At 45.4% G+C, this 22304-nt stretch overlaps 1 protein-coding gene and 1 pseudogene across 15 annotated transcripts in view; both read left to right on the top strand.

Annotated features, from left to right (window-relative positions):
- The window catches only part of AKAP13 (A-kinase anchoring protein 13), a 322839-nt gene that overhangs the window by 128741 nt on the left and 171794 nt on the right, over window positions 1-22304 (top strand). For 12 of the 15 annotated variants that reach the window (XM_045067346.1, XM_045067354.1, XM_045067353.1 and 9 more), the window contains exons 4-5: window positions 1155-1451; window positions 9550-9733. In XM_045067346.1, coding sequence (XP_044923281.1) covers window positions 1155-1451; window positions 9550-9733 — 481 coding nt within the window. Of the gene's footprint in view, window positions 1-1154; window positions 1452-7477; window positions 8759-9549; window positions 9734-9836; window positions 9929-15989; window positions 18075-22304 lie in introns of those variants that run through there. The other 3 variants (XM_045067355.1, XM_045067358.1, XM_045067356.1) reach the window with 3 other exon arrangements.
- LOC106003881 lies at window positions 19859-21358 on the top strand (annotated as a pseudogene).

Genomic DNA, 22304 nt, shown 5'->3' with positions numbered 1-22304 from the left:
GTTGAGATCAGTGTTGGGAAGTTGAGGGACAACAGGGTGTTCAATGACTATATTCTGCATGTTGTACATACTTAACTCTGTGAGGGTAAAAATCCAGCAGAGTCTGATTCTCCAGGAAGGCCTTTTCCACAGAAACAGTGTGGATGTTACTCGAGTGGAGCTCTCTGGGGCGGCGTGTATGTGGCAGCTCATGGGGTCTGCCCCGTCTGTACGGTGGGCACTGATCTCCGGCATGCTTGCCCTCCTGAACTGGGCTTCTGGCCGCAGCTTTGCGTCATCCCTGTGAACCAGACGATGTTGTTGATGTCATTACATGACAGGAAAGAACATGTATCTGACAGCAGAGTGCATTTTGTAGGCCTTGAATTGCTAATAATAGTGAAATACAATCAGGTAGTTTTGTACTTTTCAAAATATTTCATCATTTGGTCAGTTGCACTGTGGCAGTGCTGGGGAATCCGTAAAAATCCTCCTATATTAACCAGTCTGCGTGGCTTTCTTCCTGTTAGGTTTCCAGATCTGGCTCAGTTCAGTCGTATCAGACTTGCTAGGCCTGACGAGATCCTTGAGCTTTCATTCTTTCCTCTGTTCGAGTTGAACAGCCATAATTCAGTATGTCCTGGGATCTCAGAGACTGTTTGGTGCCAGACGTTAGCTATAGGGGATACATTTGGGGAACAGAGTTGTTTACTGGCAGTAAGGGAACTAATTCATAGTTGCAAATAATAGTTCAGAAAAAGAGCTGAAAATAAGTGTAAAGAAGTTTGGATTGCTGTCAGAGAAGAGGAAGTACTTTCTTTTAGGAAGGAGAACTTGTGTATTGTGCAAGAAGAGCAAAGAGGACCTACTAGTGTCCTCCTCCCAGCGGGAGGACTCTGAGACTGTCCTCCTCCTAGCGGGAGGACTTGGAGACTATCCTCCTCCCAAGTGGGAGGATTGAGGGACTGTCCTCTTCCCAGCCGGAGGACTCTGAGACTGTCCTCCTCCCAGCAGAGGACTCTGAGACTGTCCTCCTCCCAGCAGAGGACTCGGAGACTGTCCTCCTCCTAAGTGGGAGGACTCAGACTGTCCTCCTCCCAGCAGAGGACTCGGAGACTGTTCTTCCGGCAGGAGGACTCAAACACTGTTTTCTTTGCTCTCTGTGTCTTGTTTAGGCCATGACTGCTGTGAGACCGTGAAGGTGCTGCTCTGTGCTTCCAAGGAGGGCCTTCCCGTGTTTGTGGTGGCCGAAGAAGACTTCCAGTTCATCCAGGATGAGGCGTATGATGCAGCCCAGTTCCTCGCGACCAGTGCTGGGAATCAGCAGGCCCTGAACTTCACTCGTTTTCTTGACCGATCAGGACCCCCATCTGGGGATGTGAATTCCCTTGACGAGAAGGTCGCCCTGGCATTCAGACACCTGAAGCTGCCGGCAGAGTGGAACGTGTTGGGGACGGATCAGACTTTACAGGGTAAGCACTTAATGACCCGCAGAGAGACTGAATTTAGAATACTTTGATTTCTCAGTGGGCCTGCTTCTGTACGATCATTGTCCTCACGCCTTTCACAGTAGCTGGGTAGATCTCGCAGTTACTGGAGTAGAGCGGCCTTGCCGCCTTCTCTTCTCGGAGCTGTTAAACCTGTTCTTGCAGTGAAAGGCCCCAAGCAGGAGCTTGGTGTGGCTGTGTGCGGCCGCTGTTTGCAGCAGAGGGCGGCGCACGCGGCACTGGGCTGCGGGTCTGCAGTTCTCATGTGTCCTCCCAAGCACAGGAAGTGTGGCCTGTCCTTTATGAGGACAGTAGCAGAGTAATTTTTGTCATCCTTTTGGTATTTCATTATCAAAGAGCTTTCATTATTGTATTCTGAAGTTTTTGAGAGACTCCATGGAATTAGAGGAACAAAAAGATGGGGGATTGAGGTGGGAGGGGGACACCAGAGCTGCCTGGCCTCTGTGAAACCCCACACTTCTTTAACAGAGCCATTTCACTCTTCACTTATTTTATCTACTGGCTTTCCATGTGAGAGTTCACGGAAGGAAGGGTTCCACTTAAAAAAAAAAAAAAAAAAAGCACTGGCATAGTAACCATGTGTTCCTCTTAGGGGTTTTCCTACATAATCATTTGTGTAGCAGATGCGTATCTACTAGATGTCATGGTTTTATGACTGTATTTAAATGAAAGAGTATATGCATGGGGTCTAATAAGTAACACGCTCTTTGCCTCCTGAGTTCAAGTCGAATGGAAAGGTTTAGGAGTTATGCAGATGGAGGTCAGAAGGTTTGCTTTGCTACTGATGACAGCTCGTTGGGCTGCTGATGCTTCATCTGCCAGAAGGGTTTGCTCCCCTTCCTGCTTTATCTCTGAAAGAGCTGGACAGTCACGACGCTGCCCTTCGGTGGCCACCCAGCTCTGATCATCGTACTCCATAGGGAGAGCAGGCCAGAAGTCACCCTCTCTGCCCGAGAGCAGATCCTGAGCAGGAACACCCAGAGGGGACTGGGTCAGGGGCGTGCTGAGCACGGAGCACGCCTGCTCTCACAGACTTCCTCCCATGGAAGAAGGCTACAGAGGTATTTGCCAGCTTTGGTCCTCTGAAAGCTGTGGCCAGGGGCGGCAGTGGTGTCCCTCAGCATCAGGGGCTGGCTGCGGTAAGCTGCCTGCCTCAGTGAAATAAAAAGGGAAACGCGGACTCTAAGGTCCCATCAAGGAAGGACGCATTTATCCTTTTCTCTACCTAATTAATATAGACCAAGGAGCCCCTCCACTGCTAAGATCTAAAGATCAAAGTATTTGCCACCATTGAGGACAAGAGCACTTTTTCAGAAACCTCCCGTTGAGGCTTTATGCCGCAAGCCCCTCCTGTTCTGTATTGCTATGGCCGCGGGAACTCTGGTTGCTGTGTACACGTCCATGTCAAGATGGGGTCACCTTCGTCATTTACGGGGCTTATGGTGTTTTTATGGTTTTGTTTTTGTCTTGAAAGAAGGCACAGGAGTGGGATTATTTGTTCATGTTACCATGATTAAAAAGAGCTGTTAGAAAGAGCACAGGTCTGAAACTTCAGGCCTGTCACTTCCCCTCTCTGGGCCTTAGCCTCCCTGCCTTTCATAGGGAACTGGCCAGCTTTTGCCACGTGCTTCTTCGGTTTCTGTTGCACAAAATTGCTCAAGCGGTACTAGCAAAAGCTGAATCAAGTTTGAATGGTTAGGGAAGTGTGTTAAAGACCACAGTGAGGTACCGTTGCCCACCTGTTAGAATGGGTAAAATAAAAAATACCAGGGGCTAGCAAGGCCCAGAAAAGTGCCTGCTACGGTGCTAGTGGGAGTGCAGAATGATACAGGCGCGCGAACACAGTTCGGCAGTTTCTTCCAAGGTTAAGTGTACATTTACTATGTGACCCGGCAGTTCCACATTTGGCTGTTTATTCTAGAGAAATGAAAACTTCTATTTACTCGGAAACTCTTTGTACAGATATGCATACACCAGCGTTATTTATAATCATTCAAAACTGCAGACAACCCAGATCTCGGTCATTGGGTGAATATGTAAACCAGTAATGATATGTCCATACGGGGGACACCACTCATGAAAAAGGGGGATATAACATTGAAAAATAATAAAGGGGACAAATTGTTGGGGGGTCCAAATGCAGCAGCCTGGATGCATTTTGCTGGGTAAAGTCCATTTCCAAAGGTACATAGTGTGTGATTCTACTTGTGTGGTAGTCTAAAAAGGGCAAAACTATGGGAACAGAAAACAGATGAGTAGTTTGCAGGGACTAGGAGTGGGGCTGAGGTCTGACTGCAGGGGGCTGCCATGTGGGAGCTTTTTGGATGTTGGAACAGCTTTATGTCTTGGTGGTGGTGGTTAGAACAATCTGTGCTTGTGTTCAGACTCACAGGACTGTATACCCCCACAAGCCAGTTTCATTGTTCATAAGTTACAAATAATTAAAAGAACAACAAAAAAACTGGACAAGTTAGGTGTATGTACATTGGAAGGTGAAACGCACGCATGGAACTCGATAGACCTACCTTGAAGTCAGCACCTGGGGTCAGGAGCCTGATTGATGCAAGTGCCAGATCCGCATTCTGCGGCGGAGTTGTTCCCTCCCTGGTGGGCTAGAGCCTGCACCACCAGGTACCTGAAAGGCAGTGCGGCACCGGTCACGAGGTGCATGCTGCTGAGGGACGAATGTAAAGAAGCATTCTGCTCACATCAGTGAGTTGCCAAGATTGTTAAAGGAAGCAGGTACGAGGGGCGCCTGGGTAGCTCAGTGGGTCAAGCCTCTGCCTTCGGCTCAGGGTCCTGGGATCAAGCCCTGCATCGGGCTCTCTGCTCAGCAAGGAACCTGCTCCCTCCCCGCCTCCCCCCACTCTGCCTGCCTCTCTGCCTGCTTGTGATCTCTGTCTGTCAAATAAGTAAATAAAGTCTTAAAAAAAAAAAAAAAAGCAGGCACGAAGCAGGCTTGTCGCCTGGGGTGAAGAGGCAGGTACACAGGGCGCCCTGTTACATAACGGGACTCCTTGCTGTTGAAGGTTAGGATGTTGACAGTTGTTCCAGCCTGATATTTGCACAAAGGGGTCATACGAGATTTGCGGTTAACCCTCCCACTCTGTGTTTAGATGCAGCGCTTTTTAACTGTTTCCAGGTCAGTGACTCCTTTGAAAATAGCTTAGATCTCTCCTCAGAATGAAGTGCATCCAGCTGCCTACCCGGAGAACCCGGACATGTTTTATAGGGCTTCCTGGTCTCCCTGCGCAGCAGGCGTGAACGTGACGCTGAGAACTCTTGGTTTCGAGGTGATACTGTCCTGTGGGCAGGGGGCTCCACTTGTCTATAGCCTGGCTTTGTTGCAAGAGTTTGTGCAAAGTCTTCACCTCTGGTTCCGTTTCTTTATCTGTCAAATGGAGGAAGACCTCCTGGGAGAGTGTGAGCTGGTGGATAAGCATTTTGTTTTGAATATACCTTGACCACCGTCCAGTAACCTGTTAGAGACAGAACATCAATGAGCTCTATAAGGGACTTAAGCTGTCCTGTTGAAGGCTGCCACAGGACAGCACGGGAAAAACAGTTCCTTGAGGCAGAACGAGGCTGTTTTGCTTTTGCTTTTACTGATCTCTAAAGTTACTCTTCGCTTTAAACCACGAGCGGGAGGGAAGGGAGTTTGTCCGTCTAGTCCTTCCATCCGCAGTTACATAAAGGAGCTTCTCTGCTGTCCTTTTGGCCTTAGTTCTGCTCTAAACATCAGCAATAAGGTTGCATCTGGGTGGAGGGTGAATGATGGGGCGGGGAGAGCTTCCCTGTGAGTGAGCAAGTCTCACTTCTTGGCCCTGCTGCTCAGTCCCTCTGTGGCTCGCAAAGGTCGAAGTTTGAAGGTTGGGTGAATGGGGATGATTTTCACCTGAAAGACCCTGTAGGGTAGCAGGGGCCGGCCGGCTGCAGACTAGCTCTGAAGAAAGGGTGGAGGAGAAAGTCCTGGGGGAGATCTTCATTCTCAATCACCGGTATTATATGGCTGAATGAAAAGATCTTATCATCTTTTGGGGTGGGAATCCTCCCCACAAGGAGAAATTTGGGTGGAGAGAAGGATTAGACCGGTTTAAAAAAGACTGCACCCAAAACAGCCAGGGCGGTCTCAGTTCTGTGTATCTGACGTTGGTTACTAGAACCTCAACCTAATTGTTTGGTGTTTTAATTCCCACACCCCTTCCGTGAGACTTTTTCCTTGGCTACACTCTCTAATATTTGTATCCTTTTTCAGCTATCATTGTTGCTAAAAAATAAAATAATAAAATATAAAAAGACCACTGGGGATTTTTTTCTTGGCAGAGGGTTAATATCTGTTGATTTCCAGGACAAGCACTTCCTGGTCATGGCAGGACTTCAGCTCCAAAAGGTTTTGTTGTCTCTCAAACCTTGATTGTGTGGCAGGGCTACAGGTGTCCTTTTCGACAAGCCCATCGCTCACACTGGCCCACCGTTTTCCCTCCCCGTGGAGTGTGAGAATTCCTGCCTCGGGCGGAGCTGCAGGCTTATCCAAGAGGTGGTTCAGAACAGCAGGGAGAATGGTGATTTTGGAGTCACGTAGGTATGAATTCAGAGAGTACTGTGAGCAGGGCATTTAGGTGGATTGATGGGGAGGGAAATGTAGTCTTTGATTGCTATACTGTTCACAGAATTTAGAACATTTTGCTTCATCAGAAAATCTGACTTTGAGAAAGTATGCTGCAGCATACTTACCATGAATGTCTGCTAGGCATGTCAGCTTTCTCTGCAGGTCGGAGGGAATGGGTGTGGGAATGAGGTTGCTTAAGTGGATAGCAAGTGAGACTTAAGGCATTTTCTGCTACCTTCTCTGTGAGTGGAAGCCGGGCCTCCATAGAGATTTTTCCAGTTGAGCATGGTTAAATGGGAAAGCCCGCGAACCAACCTATGGCCTGTGAAATAAATTACAGCCTAAAGGAAACGGAGAAGTATCAAGAGTATTCAGAAGGGAGACTCCCAGGTATAATTTTCTTTAAGAAACCAAAGAAAAATTTAGAACAGAGTTCCTATTTGTCCTTTAAAAGCTCAAAGAAGTCAGATCTATTATGAAATTAGAAAAGGAAGCAACCAGAACAGTAAGTTTAGGGAGTATCTACTAAATATGCAGGAAGCCCCTCGGTCAGGTTTCAACCAGAGCATCAGAACGAGCAGGAGAAATGTGCATTAAGACTTCTTGCATGGCGTGCCTTACGCTATTGTGGGGGCTGGTCAAGGAGGTCCAAGATTCGCAGGGCAGGAGTAGAGGAGAAGACCATGGGCAAGCTCAGACCCACTGAAATGAGCCAAAACTGTCATCCTCAGTGAGTCAGGAAGGGGAGATCTGGAGCAGCTGGAGTTCCAAGAGCACAGGCTCAGGCCAGCCTCCAGGGGAAACCTCAGCCCTGCTTTTAAAGCCTTCCAGCTGATTTAGACAGACCTACCCAGATTATCTGGGATAATCTTCCTTATTAAATCAACTGATTAGGGGCTTTAATTACATCTGCAGAGAAGTCATCACAGTGAGGGCAAAGATGGAAAGAGAGTTGCTTGAAATGATGCAGGGACATCCAGAATCTCATAACATAATTAAATTCAAACTGGGGACAAAGGACTCAGTTGACATCACAGGAAATGCAGTTAGTGATCTGAAGGACAAAGTTGAGTAACTCACAGAATACAGAGGGAAAAGACAAAGGATCATGAGAGGAAGAAATACGGAAGATAGAGACCAGAGAACAGAAGTTGGTCCTAAATTGTGGGTGTGCTGGAGTTTAAACGGAGACAAAAGAAATAAAAGCAGTAATGAAGGCTAAGTTGGGTAAACATTTTTATTTATTGGAGGAAAACATGAAAAGGTTCTTTGTAAACCACAAGAGCTCGCTTGCCTGATTGCTTTTTTTTTTTCTTTTTTACAAAAAGAGGGTGGAGTTAATGGAGAGGGTATGGTCTCTAGAGTTCACAGAAGAATTTTCAAATCTTGATGATTCTTGTTGTGGGTAAGTTATTAACCTGTCTTTGCCTCAACCTGAGGATGGTGAGACCTAATGGGGTTATTGTGAGTGGGAAAAGCGTTAATACAAAATACATAGTCCAGAGCAGACATCTAGCGGGTCCTGACCACGCATCACACTTCTGGTCGTCTGTTAATTGCATAAAGGGGTCAACCTACAAGTGCATGTGGCACCTTCTGCTCAGGACCTTAGAATCAGACCTGGGGAGGATGCAGGTGCTGGAACCAAGGTGCCAGCTTGAGCAGGTGCATGGCTTTGTTTTTGGAGCTGACTCAGCAAATCAGGGGTCGGAAGTGGTGAGGCTGTAAAGAAGACTGCTGTGAAGGGGTGTGAAGGTGTCACGTAGTGAGGCAGGAATTGACCAGTCTCTAAAAAGTCATATAGTTCCTGCTCGGAGCCTTATTAGCTTTTTGGTTTTTGATAAGGACGTCAGAGTGCTTGTGAACAACTGTAAGGCACAAGTCAGGTGGTGATATTTGATCTTCTGTGAAGGTTCTTTCTGCCCTTTTGTCTGGCCCTGCCACCTGCTCTGAGGTCCTGATTATTATGGTTTGTACCTGCCCATGCAGGGTTTCTTCTGGGGTGTTGATCTCTTTCCAGCCACGTGTCTCAGCTGAACACCCTGTGAATTCTTGAATTAGTGTGCGTAGTTCTGTAGGAAAAATGTAAAATACAAAAGATCAGTTTTGCATCTAAAAATTTACCTTGGTAATAGGGAGACTAGACTGAAAGACACGTGACACTGGAAAGCCTTTCGCTGTAAAATCGCTGGTTCAAAGCTGGATTCGTTTTTCACTGCTAGTCACATGAGCAGCACGGACTTGAGTGTAAGGAGGAAGCAGTGGGGTCCAGGAAGTTTGGGGATGCCCAGGAAAAAAGTTGAGACCCGTGGTAGCCACGGAGGAGAGGAGGCAGGCACCGCTCCTGGGCGCCATTCCCATTGCAGTGTCTGAGTGGCGTTCCCTGGAGGTGAGTCCCGCCCAGCCTGTGGGGCCTGGTACCGCAGCCCTGCTGTGGCTTCATCCCAGCTTGGGCACAGGGGATGGCCTGAGGAAGAGAGAGGTTGTTGGTGAACCTGGAACGGAATCTGAAGTCTGAGAGGAGAGAGCCGGGAAAGGGAGGGAAGCCTGGCTTTGAGGGCGGATCTTGTAGCCCGTCTTTATCCCCGCACTCCGCCTGCCTCCGTCCTGCGTGTGAGGTGAAGGTGCCCCACCGAGGGATGCAGAAATGAAGCTCTGAGAGGTAAGAATGGTTCGGGCCCAGTCTCAGGTGGTAAATGGCCACTTCCAAACCCAGATTTGTCTGCCTCCCGAGCCCTTCCTCATTTGACCACTTTCAGCGTGACTCGCTGTACTAAAGAGGGGCCTTCCCCGTAAGTGAAATAAGCCCAAGTGCACGTTTTTTCTTACTGAACTTACTAGTATATTATCTTAAAATTAGGCTTATTATGCCTGGAGATGCATTTCTTTCTTTCATTAAACAAAGCCAAAAAAAAGCTGGCTGTGCTGGTAATTTGATTTGCCCTTAATGTGGGGGAATAGAAGGACCTGTGTGTACTTAACAAGCAGAACCTGTTCTTAGTGTTTACCTAGCCAGCTCCTGTCTGGGTGTTATTTTTTCTTTAATTATACCTTTTACAATACAGCCATCTAAGCCCCAACAGCTATTCCCCATGTGTCCCCACATTGTGAGGCTGCATCCCCCCCACCCCACCTTCTTGTTTAAGGAAAAGAACACATGTGTGAATTCACTCTTACAAATCCGCCCATATAGATGGTTTGCACAAATGTGGTAAATCAGGATATAGAATGTCATGGTTCTCTTCGGAGACTTTGCTTCTTAAGCTCTGTTCAGCTTTGTTCCGTCTTGACGCAAGAGCTGGCCGCAGCCCGCCACCGTCAAGCCTGTTTATGTTGTGGTTTAACTCTAGGATCTTAGGTACTTGGAGTCGGCAGTGCTCACGTAACTTGTCTTTCTGTTTGTTTGCTTGTCGTTTTCACGTTCTCTGTACTGATTTTCTCTCCCACATACAGATGGCGGTCCCCGGGAGACGCTGATGCATTTTGCTGTGCGGCTGGGGCTGCTGAGGTTGACGTGGTTCCTGTTGCAGAAGCCAGGTGGCCGCGGGGCTCTCAGCGTCCACAACCAGGAAGGAGCGACACCTGTGAGCCTGGCCTTGGAGCGGGGTTATCACAAGCTGCACCGGCTTCTAACTGAGTAAGTGCTCCTTCTCGCTCTTTCCTTCCCCTCATGCCTGGCCCCACCCCCCCACCCCTTGCTTCATAGCAGCGCCGCCCACTTGGCATCTCCAAGTGAGTTTGCCGGGAACTAAAACCTCAGCTCTGTGCCTTGCCTTCTGCCGGAGGCTGGTAAGCTCGCTCCTGCTAACCACTTCATTTGTGAGACGCAAACGTAAGTCCTGTTGCCAGCTTCTCTCCCTGCCTCCCTGCTTCTCGCCTCTTGATATTTCACTGAACCCTAAGACGAGGTCTCGTCTGTGGGGGCAGCATTCCCCGACCACGTATGTAGCTTATTCTGACTTGGTACAAGAGAAAAATTTTTCTCTGCCATATATTTTCTCAGTTATGTCTTCAAGACTTAAGTTAATTAGAAACAAATATCTGAATGTAATCATTGCATGCAGAAAATATGCTGAACCACTGGGTTTGGGTCTGATTGTAATTTCCATGAATAAAATCAAGAGCCGTGGTCTCTTCATATGAGAAGCAGGAGAAAGCCACCGAGTTGTCCTGGAGACGGGTGGTAGGGAGTCCTGCGCGTCTGCACTCTTTGGCTGGACACTCTGACTCTTCATAGAGTCTTTCGAAGGAAGGTTGTCAGTCAGAACATTGGAGGAGGCCTTTTCTCTTGTAGAAGAAGAGAAGTACATTACAACAGCCGACTGTTTCCCCTGGAATATTTATAAAAGGCAGAAACTTCAGCTGTAGTTTCTCTTGTTTAATACATAGTTTTTATTATTTTACGGTCACCACATCTTTTCAGCCACATAGTCTGACCGAGAATAAACCCTGTGGGATTCACGTTCTTCACTAATCGAGGGACCCTCATAAGTTAAGTGGATATTCCCAAATTCCCAGTCTTTTGCTCCTGTTAGACTTAATTTAGTTGCTTTTTATTTTTTGTCATTTGTAGCCGTATGGGGGGAGTGGGGGGGTTCTGGATGGGGCAAGAAGAGACTTCATTTCAGCATGTAAGGCTCCCTGCTCGTACTTACACAGGTCGGGTTTTTGGTCTGTCTGTTGTTGCTTTCACCTGCCCAGATGATAACTTTTCTAGTCAAGTCAGACAAAAGGTTCTTTTCAGAGGCTCTCTGATGGGTGCATGGGATCCCTGACAGTAGGAGGGGCGCTCTTCGTCTCAGATGAGCTCCGGATACTTGAGCTCTACTGCGACAGTATTCCAGGAGTGATCGGTTCCATTCCTTCGTACTTCCCATCTGGCGGGTGATTCGATTCCTTCTGCTGTTCGCCTCAGGGCTTTCTCACAAGAAGCCTGTTCCAGAAGTTGAAACAGTTAACTCTGCATTAAATGCTGCCCTTCGAGAGCATTTCCTCTAAGTGTAACCTTGTAGCTCTGGGTTTTGCTGGGAAGCAGAGTTGGTTAAGGATTGCTATCCAAATGGGGAAATAGAGTGATTACAACAGCTTTATTATATGCTTGGTGAGGATGTCACAAGACTGCGGCGCAGCTTTAAGGAAACCAGAGTGTTTGTTCTTGGAGAAGATTTTTTGGCTTGCTTTATAGTACGAGCTCTGTTCCATATGCGAAAGCCACTCACCTCCTTTTGAAGGGAAAGCCAACTTGAGAAATCTTCAAATGGGGGACCACAATAGGACGTTGAAATCAGCAAATTAAAAAAAGGGAAGGAGGTGATTTTACTCCATCACTCAATGTTACCATGATGTTAATAGACTTTGCTAGAATTTCAACTGTAGGTCAGGAGAGATCATCATTAACAGATAAGGAGGAGAGTGAGATCCAGAGAGGCTGTGACAGGATCAGGGTGACAAGGTGGCCCAGTCAGAGCCAGAAGCCAGATCACCTAAGAAGCTGTTCAGAGCTCCTTCCACTCCTAGGATTCTGAACAAGGGGCACCAAGAATAGACTGCATGGGCTCCGCGGCCTTTACAGTCCCAGGCAGAAGTTTACACACGTGTTTCTGAGCGAGGAGTTTGTCTTGTGAAACTCACAGGATGGTTTATGAAAAGCTAAGGGTTGTTCCACGTGTGACGCCATCTAATGATTCACTAAGATCTTTAGACTCGAGTGTCCTACCTCTTCCCTTGTTTATTTTTTTTTTTTTTTTTTTTTTTTTTTTTTTAAAGATTTTATTTATTTATTTGACAGACAGAGATCACAAGTAGGCAGAGAAGCAGGCAGAGAGAGATGAGGAAGCAGGCTACCCTCTGAGCAGAGAGCCCGATGCGGGGCTCGATCCCATGACCCTGGGATCATGACCTGAGCCGAAGGCAGAGGCTTTAACCCACTGAGCCACCCAGGTGCCCCTCTTCCCTTGTTTAAATTAAGTTTCTCCATCGAGGCCCATTTCATTTTATTCTGTCTTTTCAATTAATATGAAATTGAGGTAGGGTTACATACATTTTTGCCCTTAGAAAATAACTGTTTGCATGCCAGTCTTCATTGAAAATTCAAGTTTATTTCAGTCCTTTTATATGTCTCCCAAAGTAAATTTGTTGTTTTCATAACTTGCTGCTTACTGTGGGTTTTTTGTTGTTGTTGTTTTTTATTTATTTATTTTTTTTAAATTTTTGGAGGCAGGGGAAGAAGACAGTGCTGATTAGGGTCCAAGTTTTGTTTGTGTTTATGTGTCTGAGGTGTGTTAGATAATTCATTTTGATAAATGGAGTCACTTCTGTGTGAAAATCAATTCTGCTGTCCTTGGAAGTGAACGATAATCTAAATATGACCCACGTCTTTTGAGAACTCTTGAATTGATACTAAATCCTAGCAGATAGCAGTAATTGTTAGGATGTTTTTGATAGCTTCCCTTTTCTGTAATCTGTTATTATTAACTTGCACTGAGTTCAGTGACAGGAAAGGAGAAATTTTTTTGACTCACTGCTCATATTTTGATCTTGCATTATCAATATGGTTGTATTTATGATCGGAAAATTCACCTTAGACAAAATGTCCCAGTCTTGCCTGAGAAGAAATCTTACCCAGAGCGCTTAGGCCTCCCCTGCTTTTAGGTAGATGCACAGTTGTTTCCCCCATTTTGAAAAGAAGTCAAACATCCCCTGCCTGAGGTCCCCTAATTAGTGATGGGTAGAAGAGGGAGGGAACCCAAGTCTTGAGGCTCTTGGTTGGGCTAAGGCTAGGAGGTAACATTAGATGGGTGTTGCGTTGGAGTCTCCAGAAGGACACAGGTGTCATTGTGAGATATCCCACACACAACACACAAGCAGGCTGAGGACCTGGATCTCTCCTTTGGGCAAGGGAAAGAGCTGAGACCAAGAGGCAGTTCCAGGTGTAGTGGCTGACGGCTATGTATGCAGACTTTGGAGTCAAACCAGAGTTTGTGGTTTGACTTGGCCATTTGTAGCCATGTCACAGGGCTCAACTTTCTCAGCCTCAGTTTCTCTATCTTCTTAAAAAGAAACAAGGACAAAAATCCTTGCCCCCTGGAATTATAACCAAGTGCCTGACGTGTGTGCTGTGGAGAACCGAGGGTTGTTTGTCACACAGGTGATGGTCATTGCTTAGAGTAGGTACAGGGCAACAGGTACTGTAGCTCGAAGAGCGGGCCTGCTTCGGGACAAAGAGCTTAGCTAAAATCGAAACTTCCTCACTTCTTAGCCTGTGTGATGGGGAAGAAAGCAGGAAGTCACCTGCCCGCCTGAGTTTCTCATCCCTTGGATGCTACCCGGTTGGCCCGTGTCAGCATGCCGCGTTATACCCAAGTGAGCTGACTGCGGCTCTCTGTCAGACTCTCAGGTGCTCTGTGGAGAAGTTTCTCATGTAGTTGCATAATCAGTAAGGTGGTAGTTCACCGACCAGTGAAACTCAAATTCCAGTTGAGGGTCTTCCTAGAGTATCTTTTCTGTGATATTTATCGTCAGTCTCTGTGAATTGAAGTTGTAGAGAGATGGGCAGAATTTGTGCTGAGGTGGTCGAGTCTTGAACCCAGGAGCTGCCCCTATGATGCTGTGCTCCCGGGGATCCCCTTCGCTCCTGAAGCCTCAGCCCTGTTTATAACATGGGAGAAACAAGAGAGCCATCTCCAGTGTGAGTTGCTTCGAGAAATAAATGAAGGAATGTACACAGCTACCGATATCAGTGGTGTCCATTACTGCCCTTTCCTTGATTTCCCATTACTTCTAGAGCCAGAACAATTTTTCATACCTTAAAGAAATTTTGCCAAAATCTTAAAAGGATTTCTAGGCAGCGTGTGGTTGTCCCTGCTTTAGATACTTCCCCAGAGTTTGAACTCATTCCCTTGGGTAATAGATAGCACTTCTAAAACCATCAGTTTGGTTCTCTCTCCATGCGGTGACGGGACGCCTCTGGGTGGTGGAGCGGGGAGCTCCAGATGCGCAAGGGGGGTTGCGGTCGCGGCCGTCCTGCAGGAGGAGCAGGCCTGTAGCGAATGTGGGCTCTGGAGTGCCGGCATGGAAGTGCTGAAATCCCTCCTTTGCCCAGAGAGCACGTTTCAGTGTCCGTCCTCGTGTCATTTTCTGTACCAGCTCAGTAAATCTCTGTGTTTAATGAGGGCCTGCCACGCACTAGACATCATGGTCGGAAATAGTACGGCTAATATTTTACTTCGGTCTTGGGACAACCTTTCTGAAATCGGCCTTATTTTTGTACTTATTTATGTTGTGTGGGCGAAGTGTGAAGGCTCAGAGAGCTAAGGCAACTAGTCCGAGACTTTATAGAAAGTGATAGGGCTCCTGTCACACACACATTCGTGGAATTCTGTTCCCCGCAATCTTCCCTGTACAAAACCTTGACCGGAGGAGAGACTCAGGAAGAGGCCACCGGGACACAGGATGATGAACACTTCGTTTGGAAAGGGTGAACAGCTTTCTCTTTGGTCCTAGCCTCTGCTTTTCATTCATGTTACCCAGCGGATGGTTTTGAATGTAGTGTTGTTTACACTTGAGCTGTCTTTTTACGTTGGTTCTCTTGACAGCCTAAGGAATAGATAGGTCAGGTGTTGTTATCCCTATTTTATAACTGAGGAAGTGGAGGTGAAGTGAGTGGCTAGAAGTACAAGGCTACAGCGTAACAGAACCAGGCTCAAGGGCAAAGTCCAAGGACCTGTCCAGGTACAGAGGACACGTGTGTGCACACACAGAGCACAGTCGCAGCCTGGCAGACATGAGGCACTAGGTGGGGGTTTGTTCTTATCTGGTATGGCAGATCGGCTCCTCTCAAAGCGATTCTATTCTCAAGTCCTTCTTTTAACACTTTTACACTTGAAGCCTGGGGTCAGGGTCAGTGGGTACAATGACTACTCCTGTGTACTAATTGCACAATGGAGCGGAGTGCTGTTAAGCAAGACCTTCTGTGGACACAGCGACTGCCTCTTCAGGCTGCTCTCGGCGTCCTCTTGACAAGTGGGTCCTCAGGAGCCCATCGAGCACAAAGCACGTTTGCAGCCTTTGCTTTTGCTTAAGAGGAGAAAGAATGAAGCAAATGTACAAACTTACTTTCAAAAAAGTAGCCAAAGACAGGGATTTTTTTTTTTTTTTAACTTGACATTTCTCTGGCTCAAGTCCCATCTGTCTGTCCATCTTTATGTCTGTCCGTTCACCCATCCCCCTTTCTCACTGTGTGATCTGGGTCTCTGTTCTGGTGAAGATAAGGTTGTAGAACTGAGTGGAAATTGGAAGTGGGGGTGGGCACACACATTTTCTGGGTACCTGCTACTTTGGTACTTCAGTGTGTTCTCATTTAGACCTTCCAGCAAATCCTCTGAGGTGTAAATATAGTCCGTATTCCTTTAGAAATGGGAAAGTTTCTAGAGGCTTAGATAGCCAGCCCAAGGCCGCCAGGAGAGTGAATTGCTGTTCTTCACAAGCCTGTCCTTAGGATGTTTTTAAACTTCTTGATAGGATTTTGTGAGAAAGCATGTTTGATAACATTATCAGTCTTCTAAACAAGATCATTTAATTAGTTGATTCATTGATGTGGTTCTCAATGACTTTTTTTCTTTTTTGGTAAATTCGGAACGGAAGCATTTTGAGAATTTTGACATTTCCTAGTTTTTTTTTAAGATTTTATTTATTTATTTGACAGAGATCAGAAGTAGGCAGAGGGGCAGGCAGAGAGAGAGAGGAAGGGAAGCAGGCTCTCTGCTCGATGCGGTGCTCGATCCCAGAACCCTGAGATTCATGATCTGAGCCAAAGACAGAGGCTTGAACCCACTGAGCCACCCAGGTGCCTCGACATTTCCTAGTTTTTTAAGAAATCCATTCAAATGGTAATCTCAAGGTTGTTGACCTGTGTGGCAGCATGCTGGAAAATTGCAGAATGCACTTTCCGAGAATAGTATATGTATTTATATAACAATAGCACCAGCTGTCACTTATTGTATTTGTGCTAGGCACTTTGCATAAATTCTTGTATATTTTTTTCTCTCCCCAACTCTTTCTCATTTCAAAAGGTAATCACCACAGCTGCTAAGTCATGGACCAATAATTTGAAGCAGTTTATAAAACCTCTGAACTTTTACACTGTCTTGGACTTTATAAGAGGATGGATTGGTGTTGCACATTGGTTGGAATAACAAAGCTCTTCCATATGTCTTGTGTTCCCTTGTGTGTACTTCTTGCTCTGTGCATGCAAATGGCCCTAGCCTGTGTTTGCTCGGGTGCCCTACAACTTCAGGCCTCAGCATTTTTCTTCAGAGAGCTGTAGTCACACAGCTTAACCTCTGGTAGCAGGTTCTCTGTGGCAACAGCACGTGATCTTGACAACATTTCTGACTTCACTGTGGACCCTGGTGGAAGAAAATAGGAGCCTACAGGATGGACTTGATGGGCGAGTCCGCTATACTCTAGAACATATAAACCTTTCGTAACCATTATATGTGATTTTTATTTGGTCACTTTGGGGAGTTTCCTTAAGGGGATACCTACAGAAAGAATGACTTGGAAATTTTACGTGCATGTATTATTAACAGAAATTAAAGTGATTATTAAGGAAAAAACTAAGCATGTCAAATAATCCTTTTGGCCAAAATCAATATTGGACCAAAGCACCTGGCTGTTCAGCCTTCACCGTGGGAGAGTCGAACACACCGTGGGTGTGTCCTGACTGAGAATCGCCTAAGAGCCTCACTTTTCTCGTCTGTACAATGGGAAATGCTAACATGTGCATCCTAGGTCTCTTGGGATAAAATGGGAACATGCTTGTGAAGTTCTTAGAAACTGGGCGTGTTCCTCTGCCTGGAGAGCTAGGAAGGAAGACCCATTGTAAATAAGATGACCGCTCAGCTGTGTGTAAAGAGGACCTCTCTGCACCACGGTCCAGCTTCTGACACGTTTTTTTTCCTGGTCAGCCTCCCCCACAATGCTAACAATCCCTTGACACAGCCAGGAAGAAGAGCCGCAGTTTCCTCTTGGATTTTTGGGAGTAAATAGTGGTAGGGTGATGTGGATGTCGTTTTAGTTGTCCGACAGTTAACTCACAAGCAAAGGTTCTGTGCCTTTTTTAAAAACACATAACTCAAAAACTGTCTTCTTTTTTGTTCCTTAGAATTACACCAGCCCTAGAGTATCCCATATAGTCACAATTTGTTGAATGCCGTGGGAGGGTCAGACACCATGCTGATACTTCACATGCATGCTTGTTGGCTCTCCCAGCAAATCCAGCATTCCCACTTCACAGATGAGGAAACTGAGCCACAGGGAACATTCGGTAACTGACCCAAGATCATACAAGTGGCACCGTCAGAGTAAAGAATGGAAGCAAGTCTGCCTAACTTTCCAGCATGTTCTGGCCATTACCTTAGAAAAGTTTCGTTTTCAGTTATTTAACATCGCAGAATTTATAGCAAATCGCTGATACTCAGTTGTTGCTCAAATTATGTGCCCTCTTTCCTCTGCATTCTTTCTGTATTAGTTGAGGGCAGAGTGACAGTATAAGGTCAAAAGAAAAAAAAAGGGAAGGGGAGAAGAACTGAGTATCGTGTGCATGGACGTGAACTAGTCTAGCAGTGTGTTCCTTACAAGCACCTAACATAGTAACCTTCTATCTATTGTGGGGGCATCGGTCACCCTCCGTGCACCCACCCCCCTGTTCCTGGCATTCCGCCTCTCCCGCTGCATTTCTGTGCAGTTGCATTTGATCTCATAGGACTCCCTAAGGCTCGGCACCGTGGCTGTGAGGTGGCTTCAGGGACGAGATTGCAGCAGCCCTCAGACCAGGAACTAGATGCCGCAGTTCCCGTCAGAGGGAGACTCAGCAAAACGTGCCTTTGGGAGGGCTGCTTTACTCTTAAAGCTGCAGTATGACGCCGGGGCCTGGATAGGATGGGCTTGCGGTATTCGTGGTGTTTGAGCCGCCACCAGTGAGTATCTGCTTCCAGACTGACGGGTCGTGCGTCTTCAGTGGTGCTTCTCTGGCACTTGACCTGGCCTTCGCTGATCTCAAGAAGACACATCTTTGAACTTCCCCCCCGTGAATGACTCGGGTTGTTAGTACCGGGAAAATGGTTTTTTCTGCACTCGATTTGACAGGATTTTACATGTATGTTAGCATCAGCCCAGAGTTTTGCTTGAGTTGCATCCTGCTAGGTAAGGTGAGGAGGAGAGGCTGACTGGTTGTTGATTGGGGCCTAGTGGTGGGAATGCTGAAATGAGCTGAAATGCACTCTGTGATTGTTGAATTTTGGTGTTCCACGTACATGAACCTTTGAGTTGGGGGCCAGCCATGGATCCTCTGTTTGGATGCTGTAACCCCATCTCTGAGGAATGGCTTCTTAATGTATGGTTTTCTTGCTATGGATCCTAAAAAAAACTTGTGACAGGAAATCTAATATACCTACTTAGCTTCTGATAAGTATCGTATCAGACTTAACAGTGTGTCTAATTGGAATGTAGTCATTGTTTGACAGTGTTAGAGGGTCATTTTCACACTGGACAATAGAAGGAGGTACAGAAGTTTCATAATTAGGTCTGGGTAAAATTCTGGCCTTTCACTTACTAGCCATATACTTGAACAGATTTTTCCTTATGCCTGTCGTTTCCTCACATGAAAAATGGAAATACACTGATCCCTGCCTCAAAGTTGTTTGGAGGATTATAAGTAAGTTCTATTCATCTGATACCAAACTAATAATAGTATTTCATCCTTTTGTATTTTCACCTTTGTTCTCCTCTTCCTCACATTTTCTCACCCGACTCGGAGTAAAAGCCTAGTTGGTACCATGGTCTGCAGAGCCCATGAGACCCTAACTCTGTCCTACTCTGACACCTCATTTTCTGATGTTTGCCTTCTTCCCGTGGCTTTCTCTGCACGGGATCCTTGCGCTCTGCTGTACCCTTTGCCTGTTCTGTCCTGTCCCAGGAACTCCATTTGCCGGCTCTTCCATACTGGTCCCTTCTCAGAGATTTTCCTGACTACCTCTCTGAAGAATGCACTCTCTCCACCCACAGGAAACTTCTTCCATAAACACCAGCTTTTATTTTTTTAAAAAAGCGTATCTCTAACTGTAACTATACCCTTTTCTAATAGAAGCTCTGTGATAGTAGGAATGTTGGCTTCTAATTTATTCATTCATCGGTTCGTAGCATTCAGGAACATAGTAGATACAGCATGAATAGATGTTGAAGGTTTGAGTGAATAAATCACCTAGGTCATTCATGTTCTGAAAATGTGGTATTTTGAAATGTCTTGAAATAAGAACTTAAGTACAATGTAGAGAAGACCAGTTTCCAGGTGGCATTCGTGTTTAAAAATGTCATCCCATCTGTAGTATTATCTTTTTCGATGGGCTTTTGGAGACATTTTATCAGTAATGGAAAAATACTTATAGGGACACTTGCAAACAAGTATCCATATAGAACCTAATGCATTTTCACATACTGAGAAGAAGTATCTTTTTGTCTATGTGTATTCTTTTAAGATTTTATTTACATGCGTGTTTTTAGAAAATGTATGCTCATATGAAAATGATTTTGTCGGGGCGCCTGGGTGGCTCAGTGGATTAAGCCGCTGCCTTCGGCTCAGGTCATGATCTCAGGGTCCTGGGATCGAGCCCCGCATCGGGCTCTCTGCTCAGCAGGGAGCCTGCTTCCCCCTCTGTCTCTGCCTACCTCTCTACCTACTTGTGATCTCTCTCTCTGTCAAATAAAATAAATAAAAAATCTTTAAAAAAAAAGAAAATGATTTTGTCGGTTAAGAAAGAGTGTTAGAGGCCAGTTACCGGAGGCGGCGGGGCAGTAACGGCAGCGAGTGGGTCCTTGTGGCCTAGAAAAATCCTGCAAAAATGTCTCTGTACCCATCTCTTGAAGACCTGAAGGTAGACAAAGTTATTCAGGCTCAAACTGCCTTTTCTGCAAACCCTGGCAACCAAGCAATTTTGTCTGAAGCTTCTGCTCCCATCTCTCGAGATGGAAATCTCTATCCTAAATTGTATCCGGAGCTCTCCCAGTACATGGGCCTGAGTTTAAATGAAGAAGAAATCCATGCAAATATGGCCGTGGTCCCTGGAGCACCAGTTCAGGGGCAGTTGGTGGCAAGACCTTCTAGTATGAACTATATGGTGGCTCCTGTAACTGGTAATGATGTTGGAATTCATAGAGCAGAAATTAAGCAAGGGATTCGTGAAGTCATTTTGTGTAAGGATCAAGATGGAAAAATTGGGCTCAGGCTTAAATCAATAGATAATGGCATATTTGTTTATCTGGTCCAGGCAAATTCTCCAGCCTCATTGGTTGGTCTGAGATTTGGGGACCAAGTACTCCAGATCAATGGGGAAAACTGTGCAGGCTGGAGCTCTGATAAAGCACACAAGGTACTCAAACAGCTTTTGGAGAGAAGATTACTATGACTGTTCGTGACAGGCCCTCTGAACGGACAGTTACCATGCATAAGGATAGTACTGGACATGTTGGCTTTATCTTTAAAAATGGAAAGATAACATCCATAGTGAAAGATAGTTCTGCAGCCAGAAATGGTCTTCTCACAGAACATAACATCTGTGAAGTCAATGGGCAGAGAATGTCATTGGGCTGAAGGATTCTCAAATTGCAGACATATTGTCAACATCTGAGACTGTAGTTACTATTACAATCATGCCTGCTTTTATCTTTGAATATATTATTAAACGGATGGCACCAAGCATTATGAAAAGCCTGATGGATCATACCATTCCTGAGGTTTAAAAGTCATGGCACAATGGAAACTTCACTGAACTCCAGTTTACTTCTTGGGCAACTTATCTTTATCTTATGCACATGAAGCTTTCTAGGAGCCAGAGAGCATATGCTGCATGAAGACCTTTCTATCTTACATTATCTTACGGTTCTGATTGGATATCTTGTTCACACTTCAAGATCATTGTAGCCTTATCCTGGTTTTACTGATGTGAAACTTTGGATAGATTTTAACTGATTTTCATAGAGTAGTTTCTCTATTGGAAACCTGATGCTTTTACAAGCCATTATGATTAGAATGACTGATACAGGCTTAGCTCTGTGTTAGAACCAGTCACCTTTATCTTACATATCAAGTAGTGCTGTTCATATTACTTTAGTTCTATGGTATAATTGCATTTTTAATGTGTAACCATAGTACATGTAGAATGACTGCTTTTGATGTTTTTTTAGTTGTGTGTGTGTGTGTGTGTGTGTGTGTGTGTGTAAAATACCAATTAAATACACTGGTTTCATTCCATGTAAGCATTATACAGTGTATGTAGGTTGGTAGAGATTGTGTTGATCATCATTTAATTAGAACTACCTTTACTTAATATGCTTCAACTGTCGCCTTAACTGTGTTAAGCATCTAGAATAAAAGCCAAAATATAACTATTGCTGCCTTTCTAAAACCCAAAAAGCAGTTCTGTGTTAAACTGAAATGTACACTAGCCCAGAACAATGTAATGGTACATACTGAACTATAGCATAGCTGCTTAGTTGCATTTGAGATTTTCTAGTCAGTTGTGTGATGGAAATTTCTTTCTTCTAAAACTTAACTGGTATTACTTTCTAAGAAATGATTCACTATATATTAAATGTAAAAATTCTTATACCAAATAGGATAAAGTTTTGACTCCCTTTATTCATTTGTAGATTAAGTGGAATAATACTTAATTTTGTCTTTAACATTCTGTAACCTCACTACTTTGGGGTGGTCTTAGGATGTGTCCCAGGTAATCTGTTCCATTTCCTGACCCCTCCCTACAAAATGGAAGTGACGCTTTATCCTGATTTTTTTTCTTTATGGTTTATGCCTATTTCATCTTAATTAAATATGTATAAATAAAGTGGAAAAAAAAAAGAGTGTTAGAGGTTAGAATAACCCTTAACACCTTTTTTAATGTAATCTAAGAGAAGCATTTTGCTCTTAGCTTTTCTTACAGCTCATTAATCCATGCAAGTTTAATACTAAATTACTTGGAATAGATTTTAAAAATGTATCTTTCAGGGGTGCTTGGGTGGCTCAGTCAATTAAGTGTCTGCCTTTGTCTCAGGTCATAGTCTGGGGGGTCCTGGGATTGAGCCCCTCATTGGGCTCCCTGCTAAGCAGGGAGTCTGCTTCTCCCTCTCCCTCTGTGCTCATGTGTGTGCTTGCT

This window comes from Mustela putorius, unplaced genomic scaffold (genome assembly GCF_011764305.1).
Source record: "Mustela putorius furo isolate JIRA1106 unplaced genomic scaffold, ASM1176430v1.1 tig00003875_pilon_pilon_pilon, whole genome shotgun sequence".
Taxonomy (NCBI): Eukaryota; Metazoa; Chordata; class Mammalia; order Carnivora; family Mustelidae; genus Mustela; species Mustela putorius.
The sequence above is the reverse complement of the archived record's forward strand: the minus strand, read 5'-3'. Positions and strand labels throughout refer to the sequence as shown.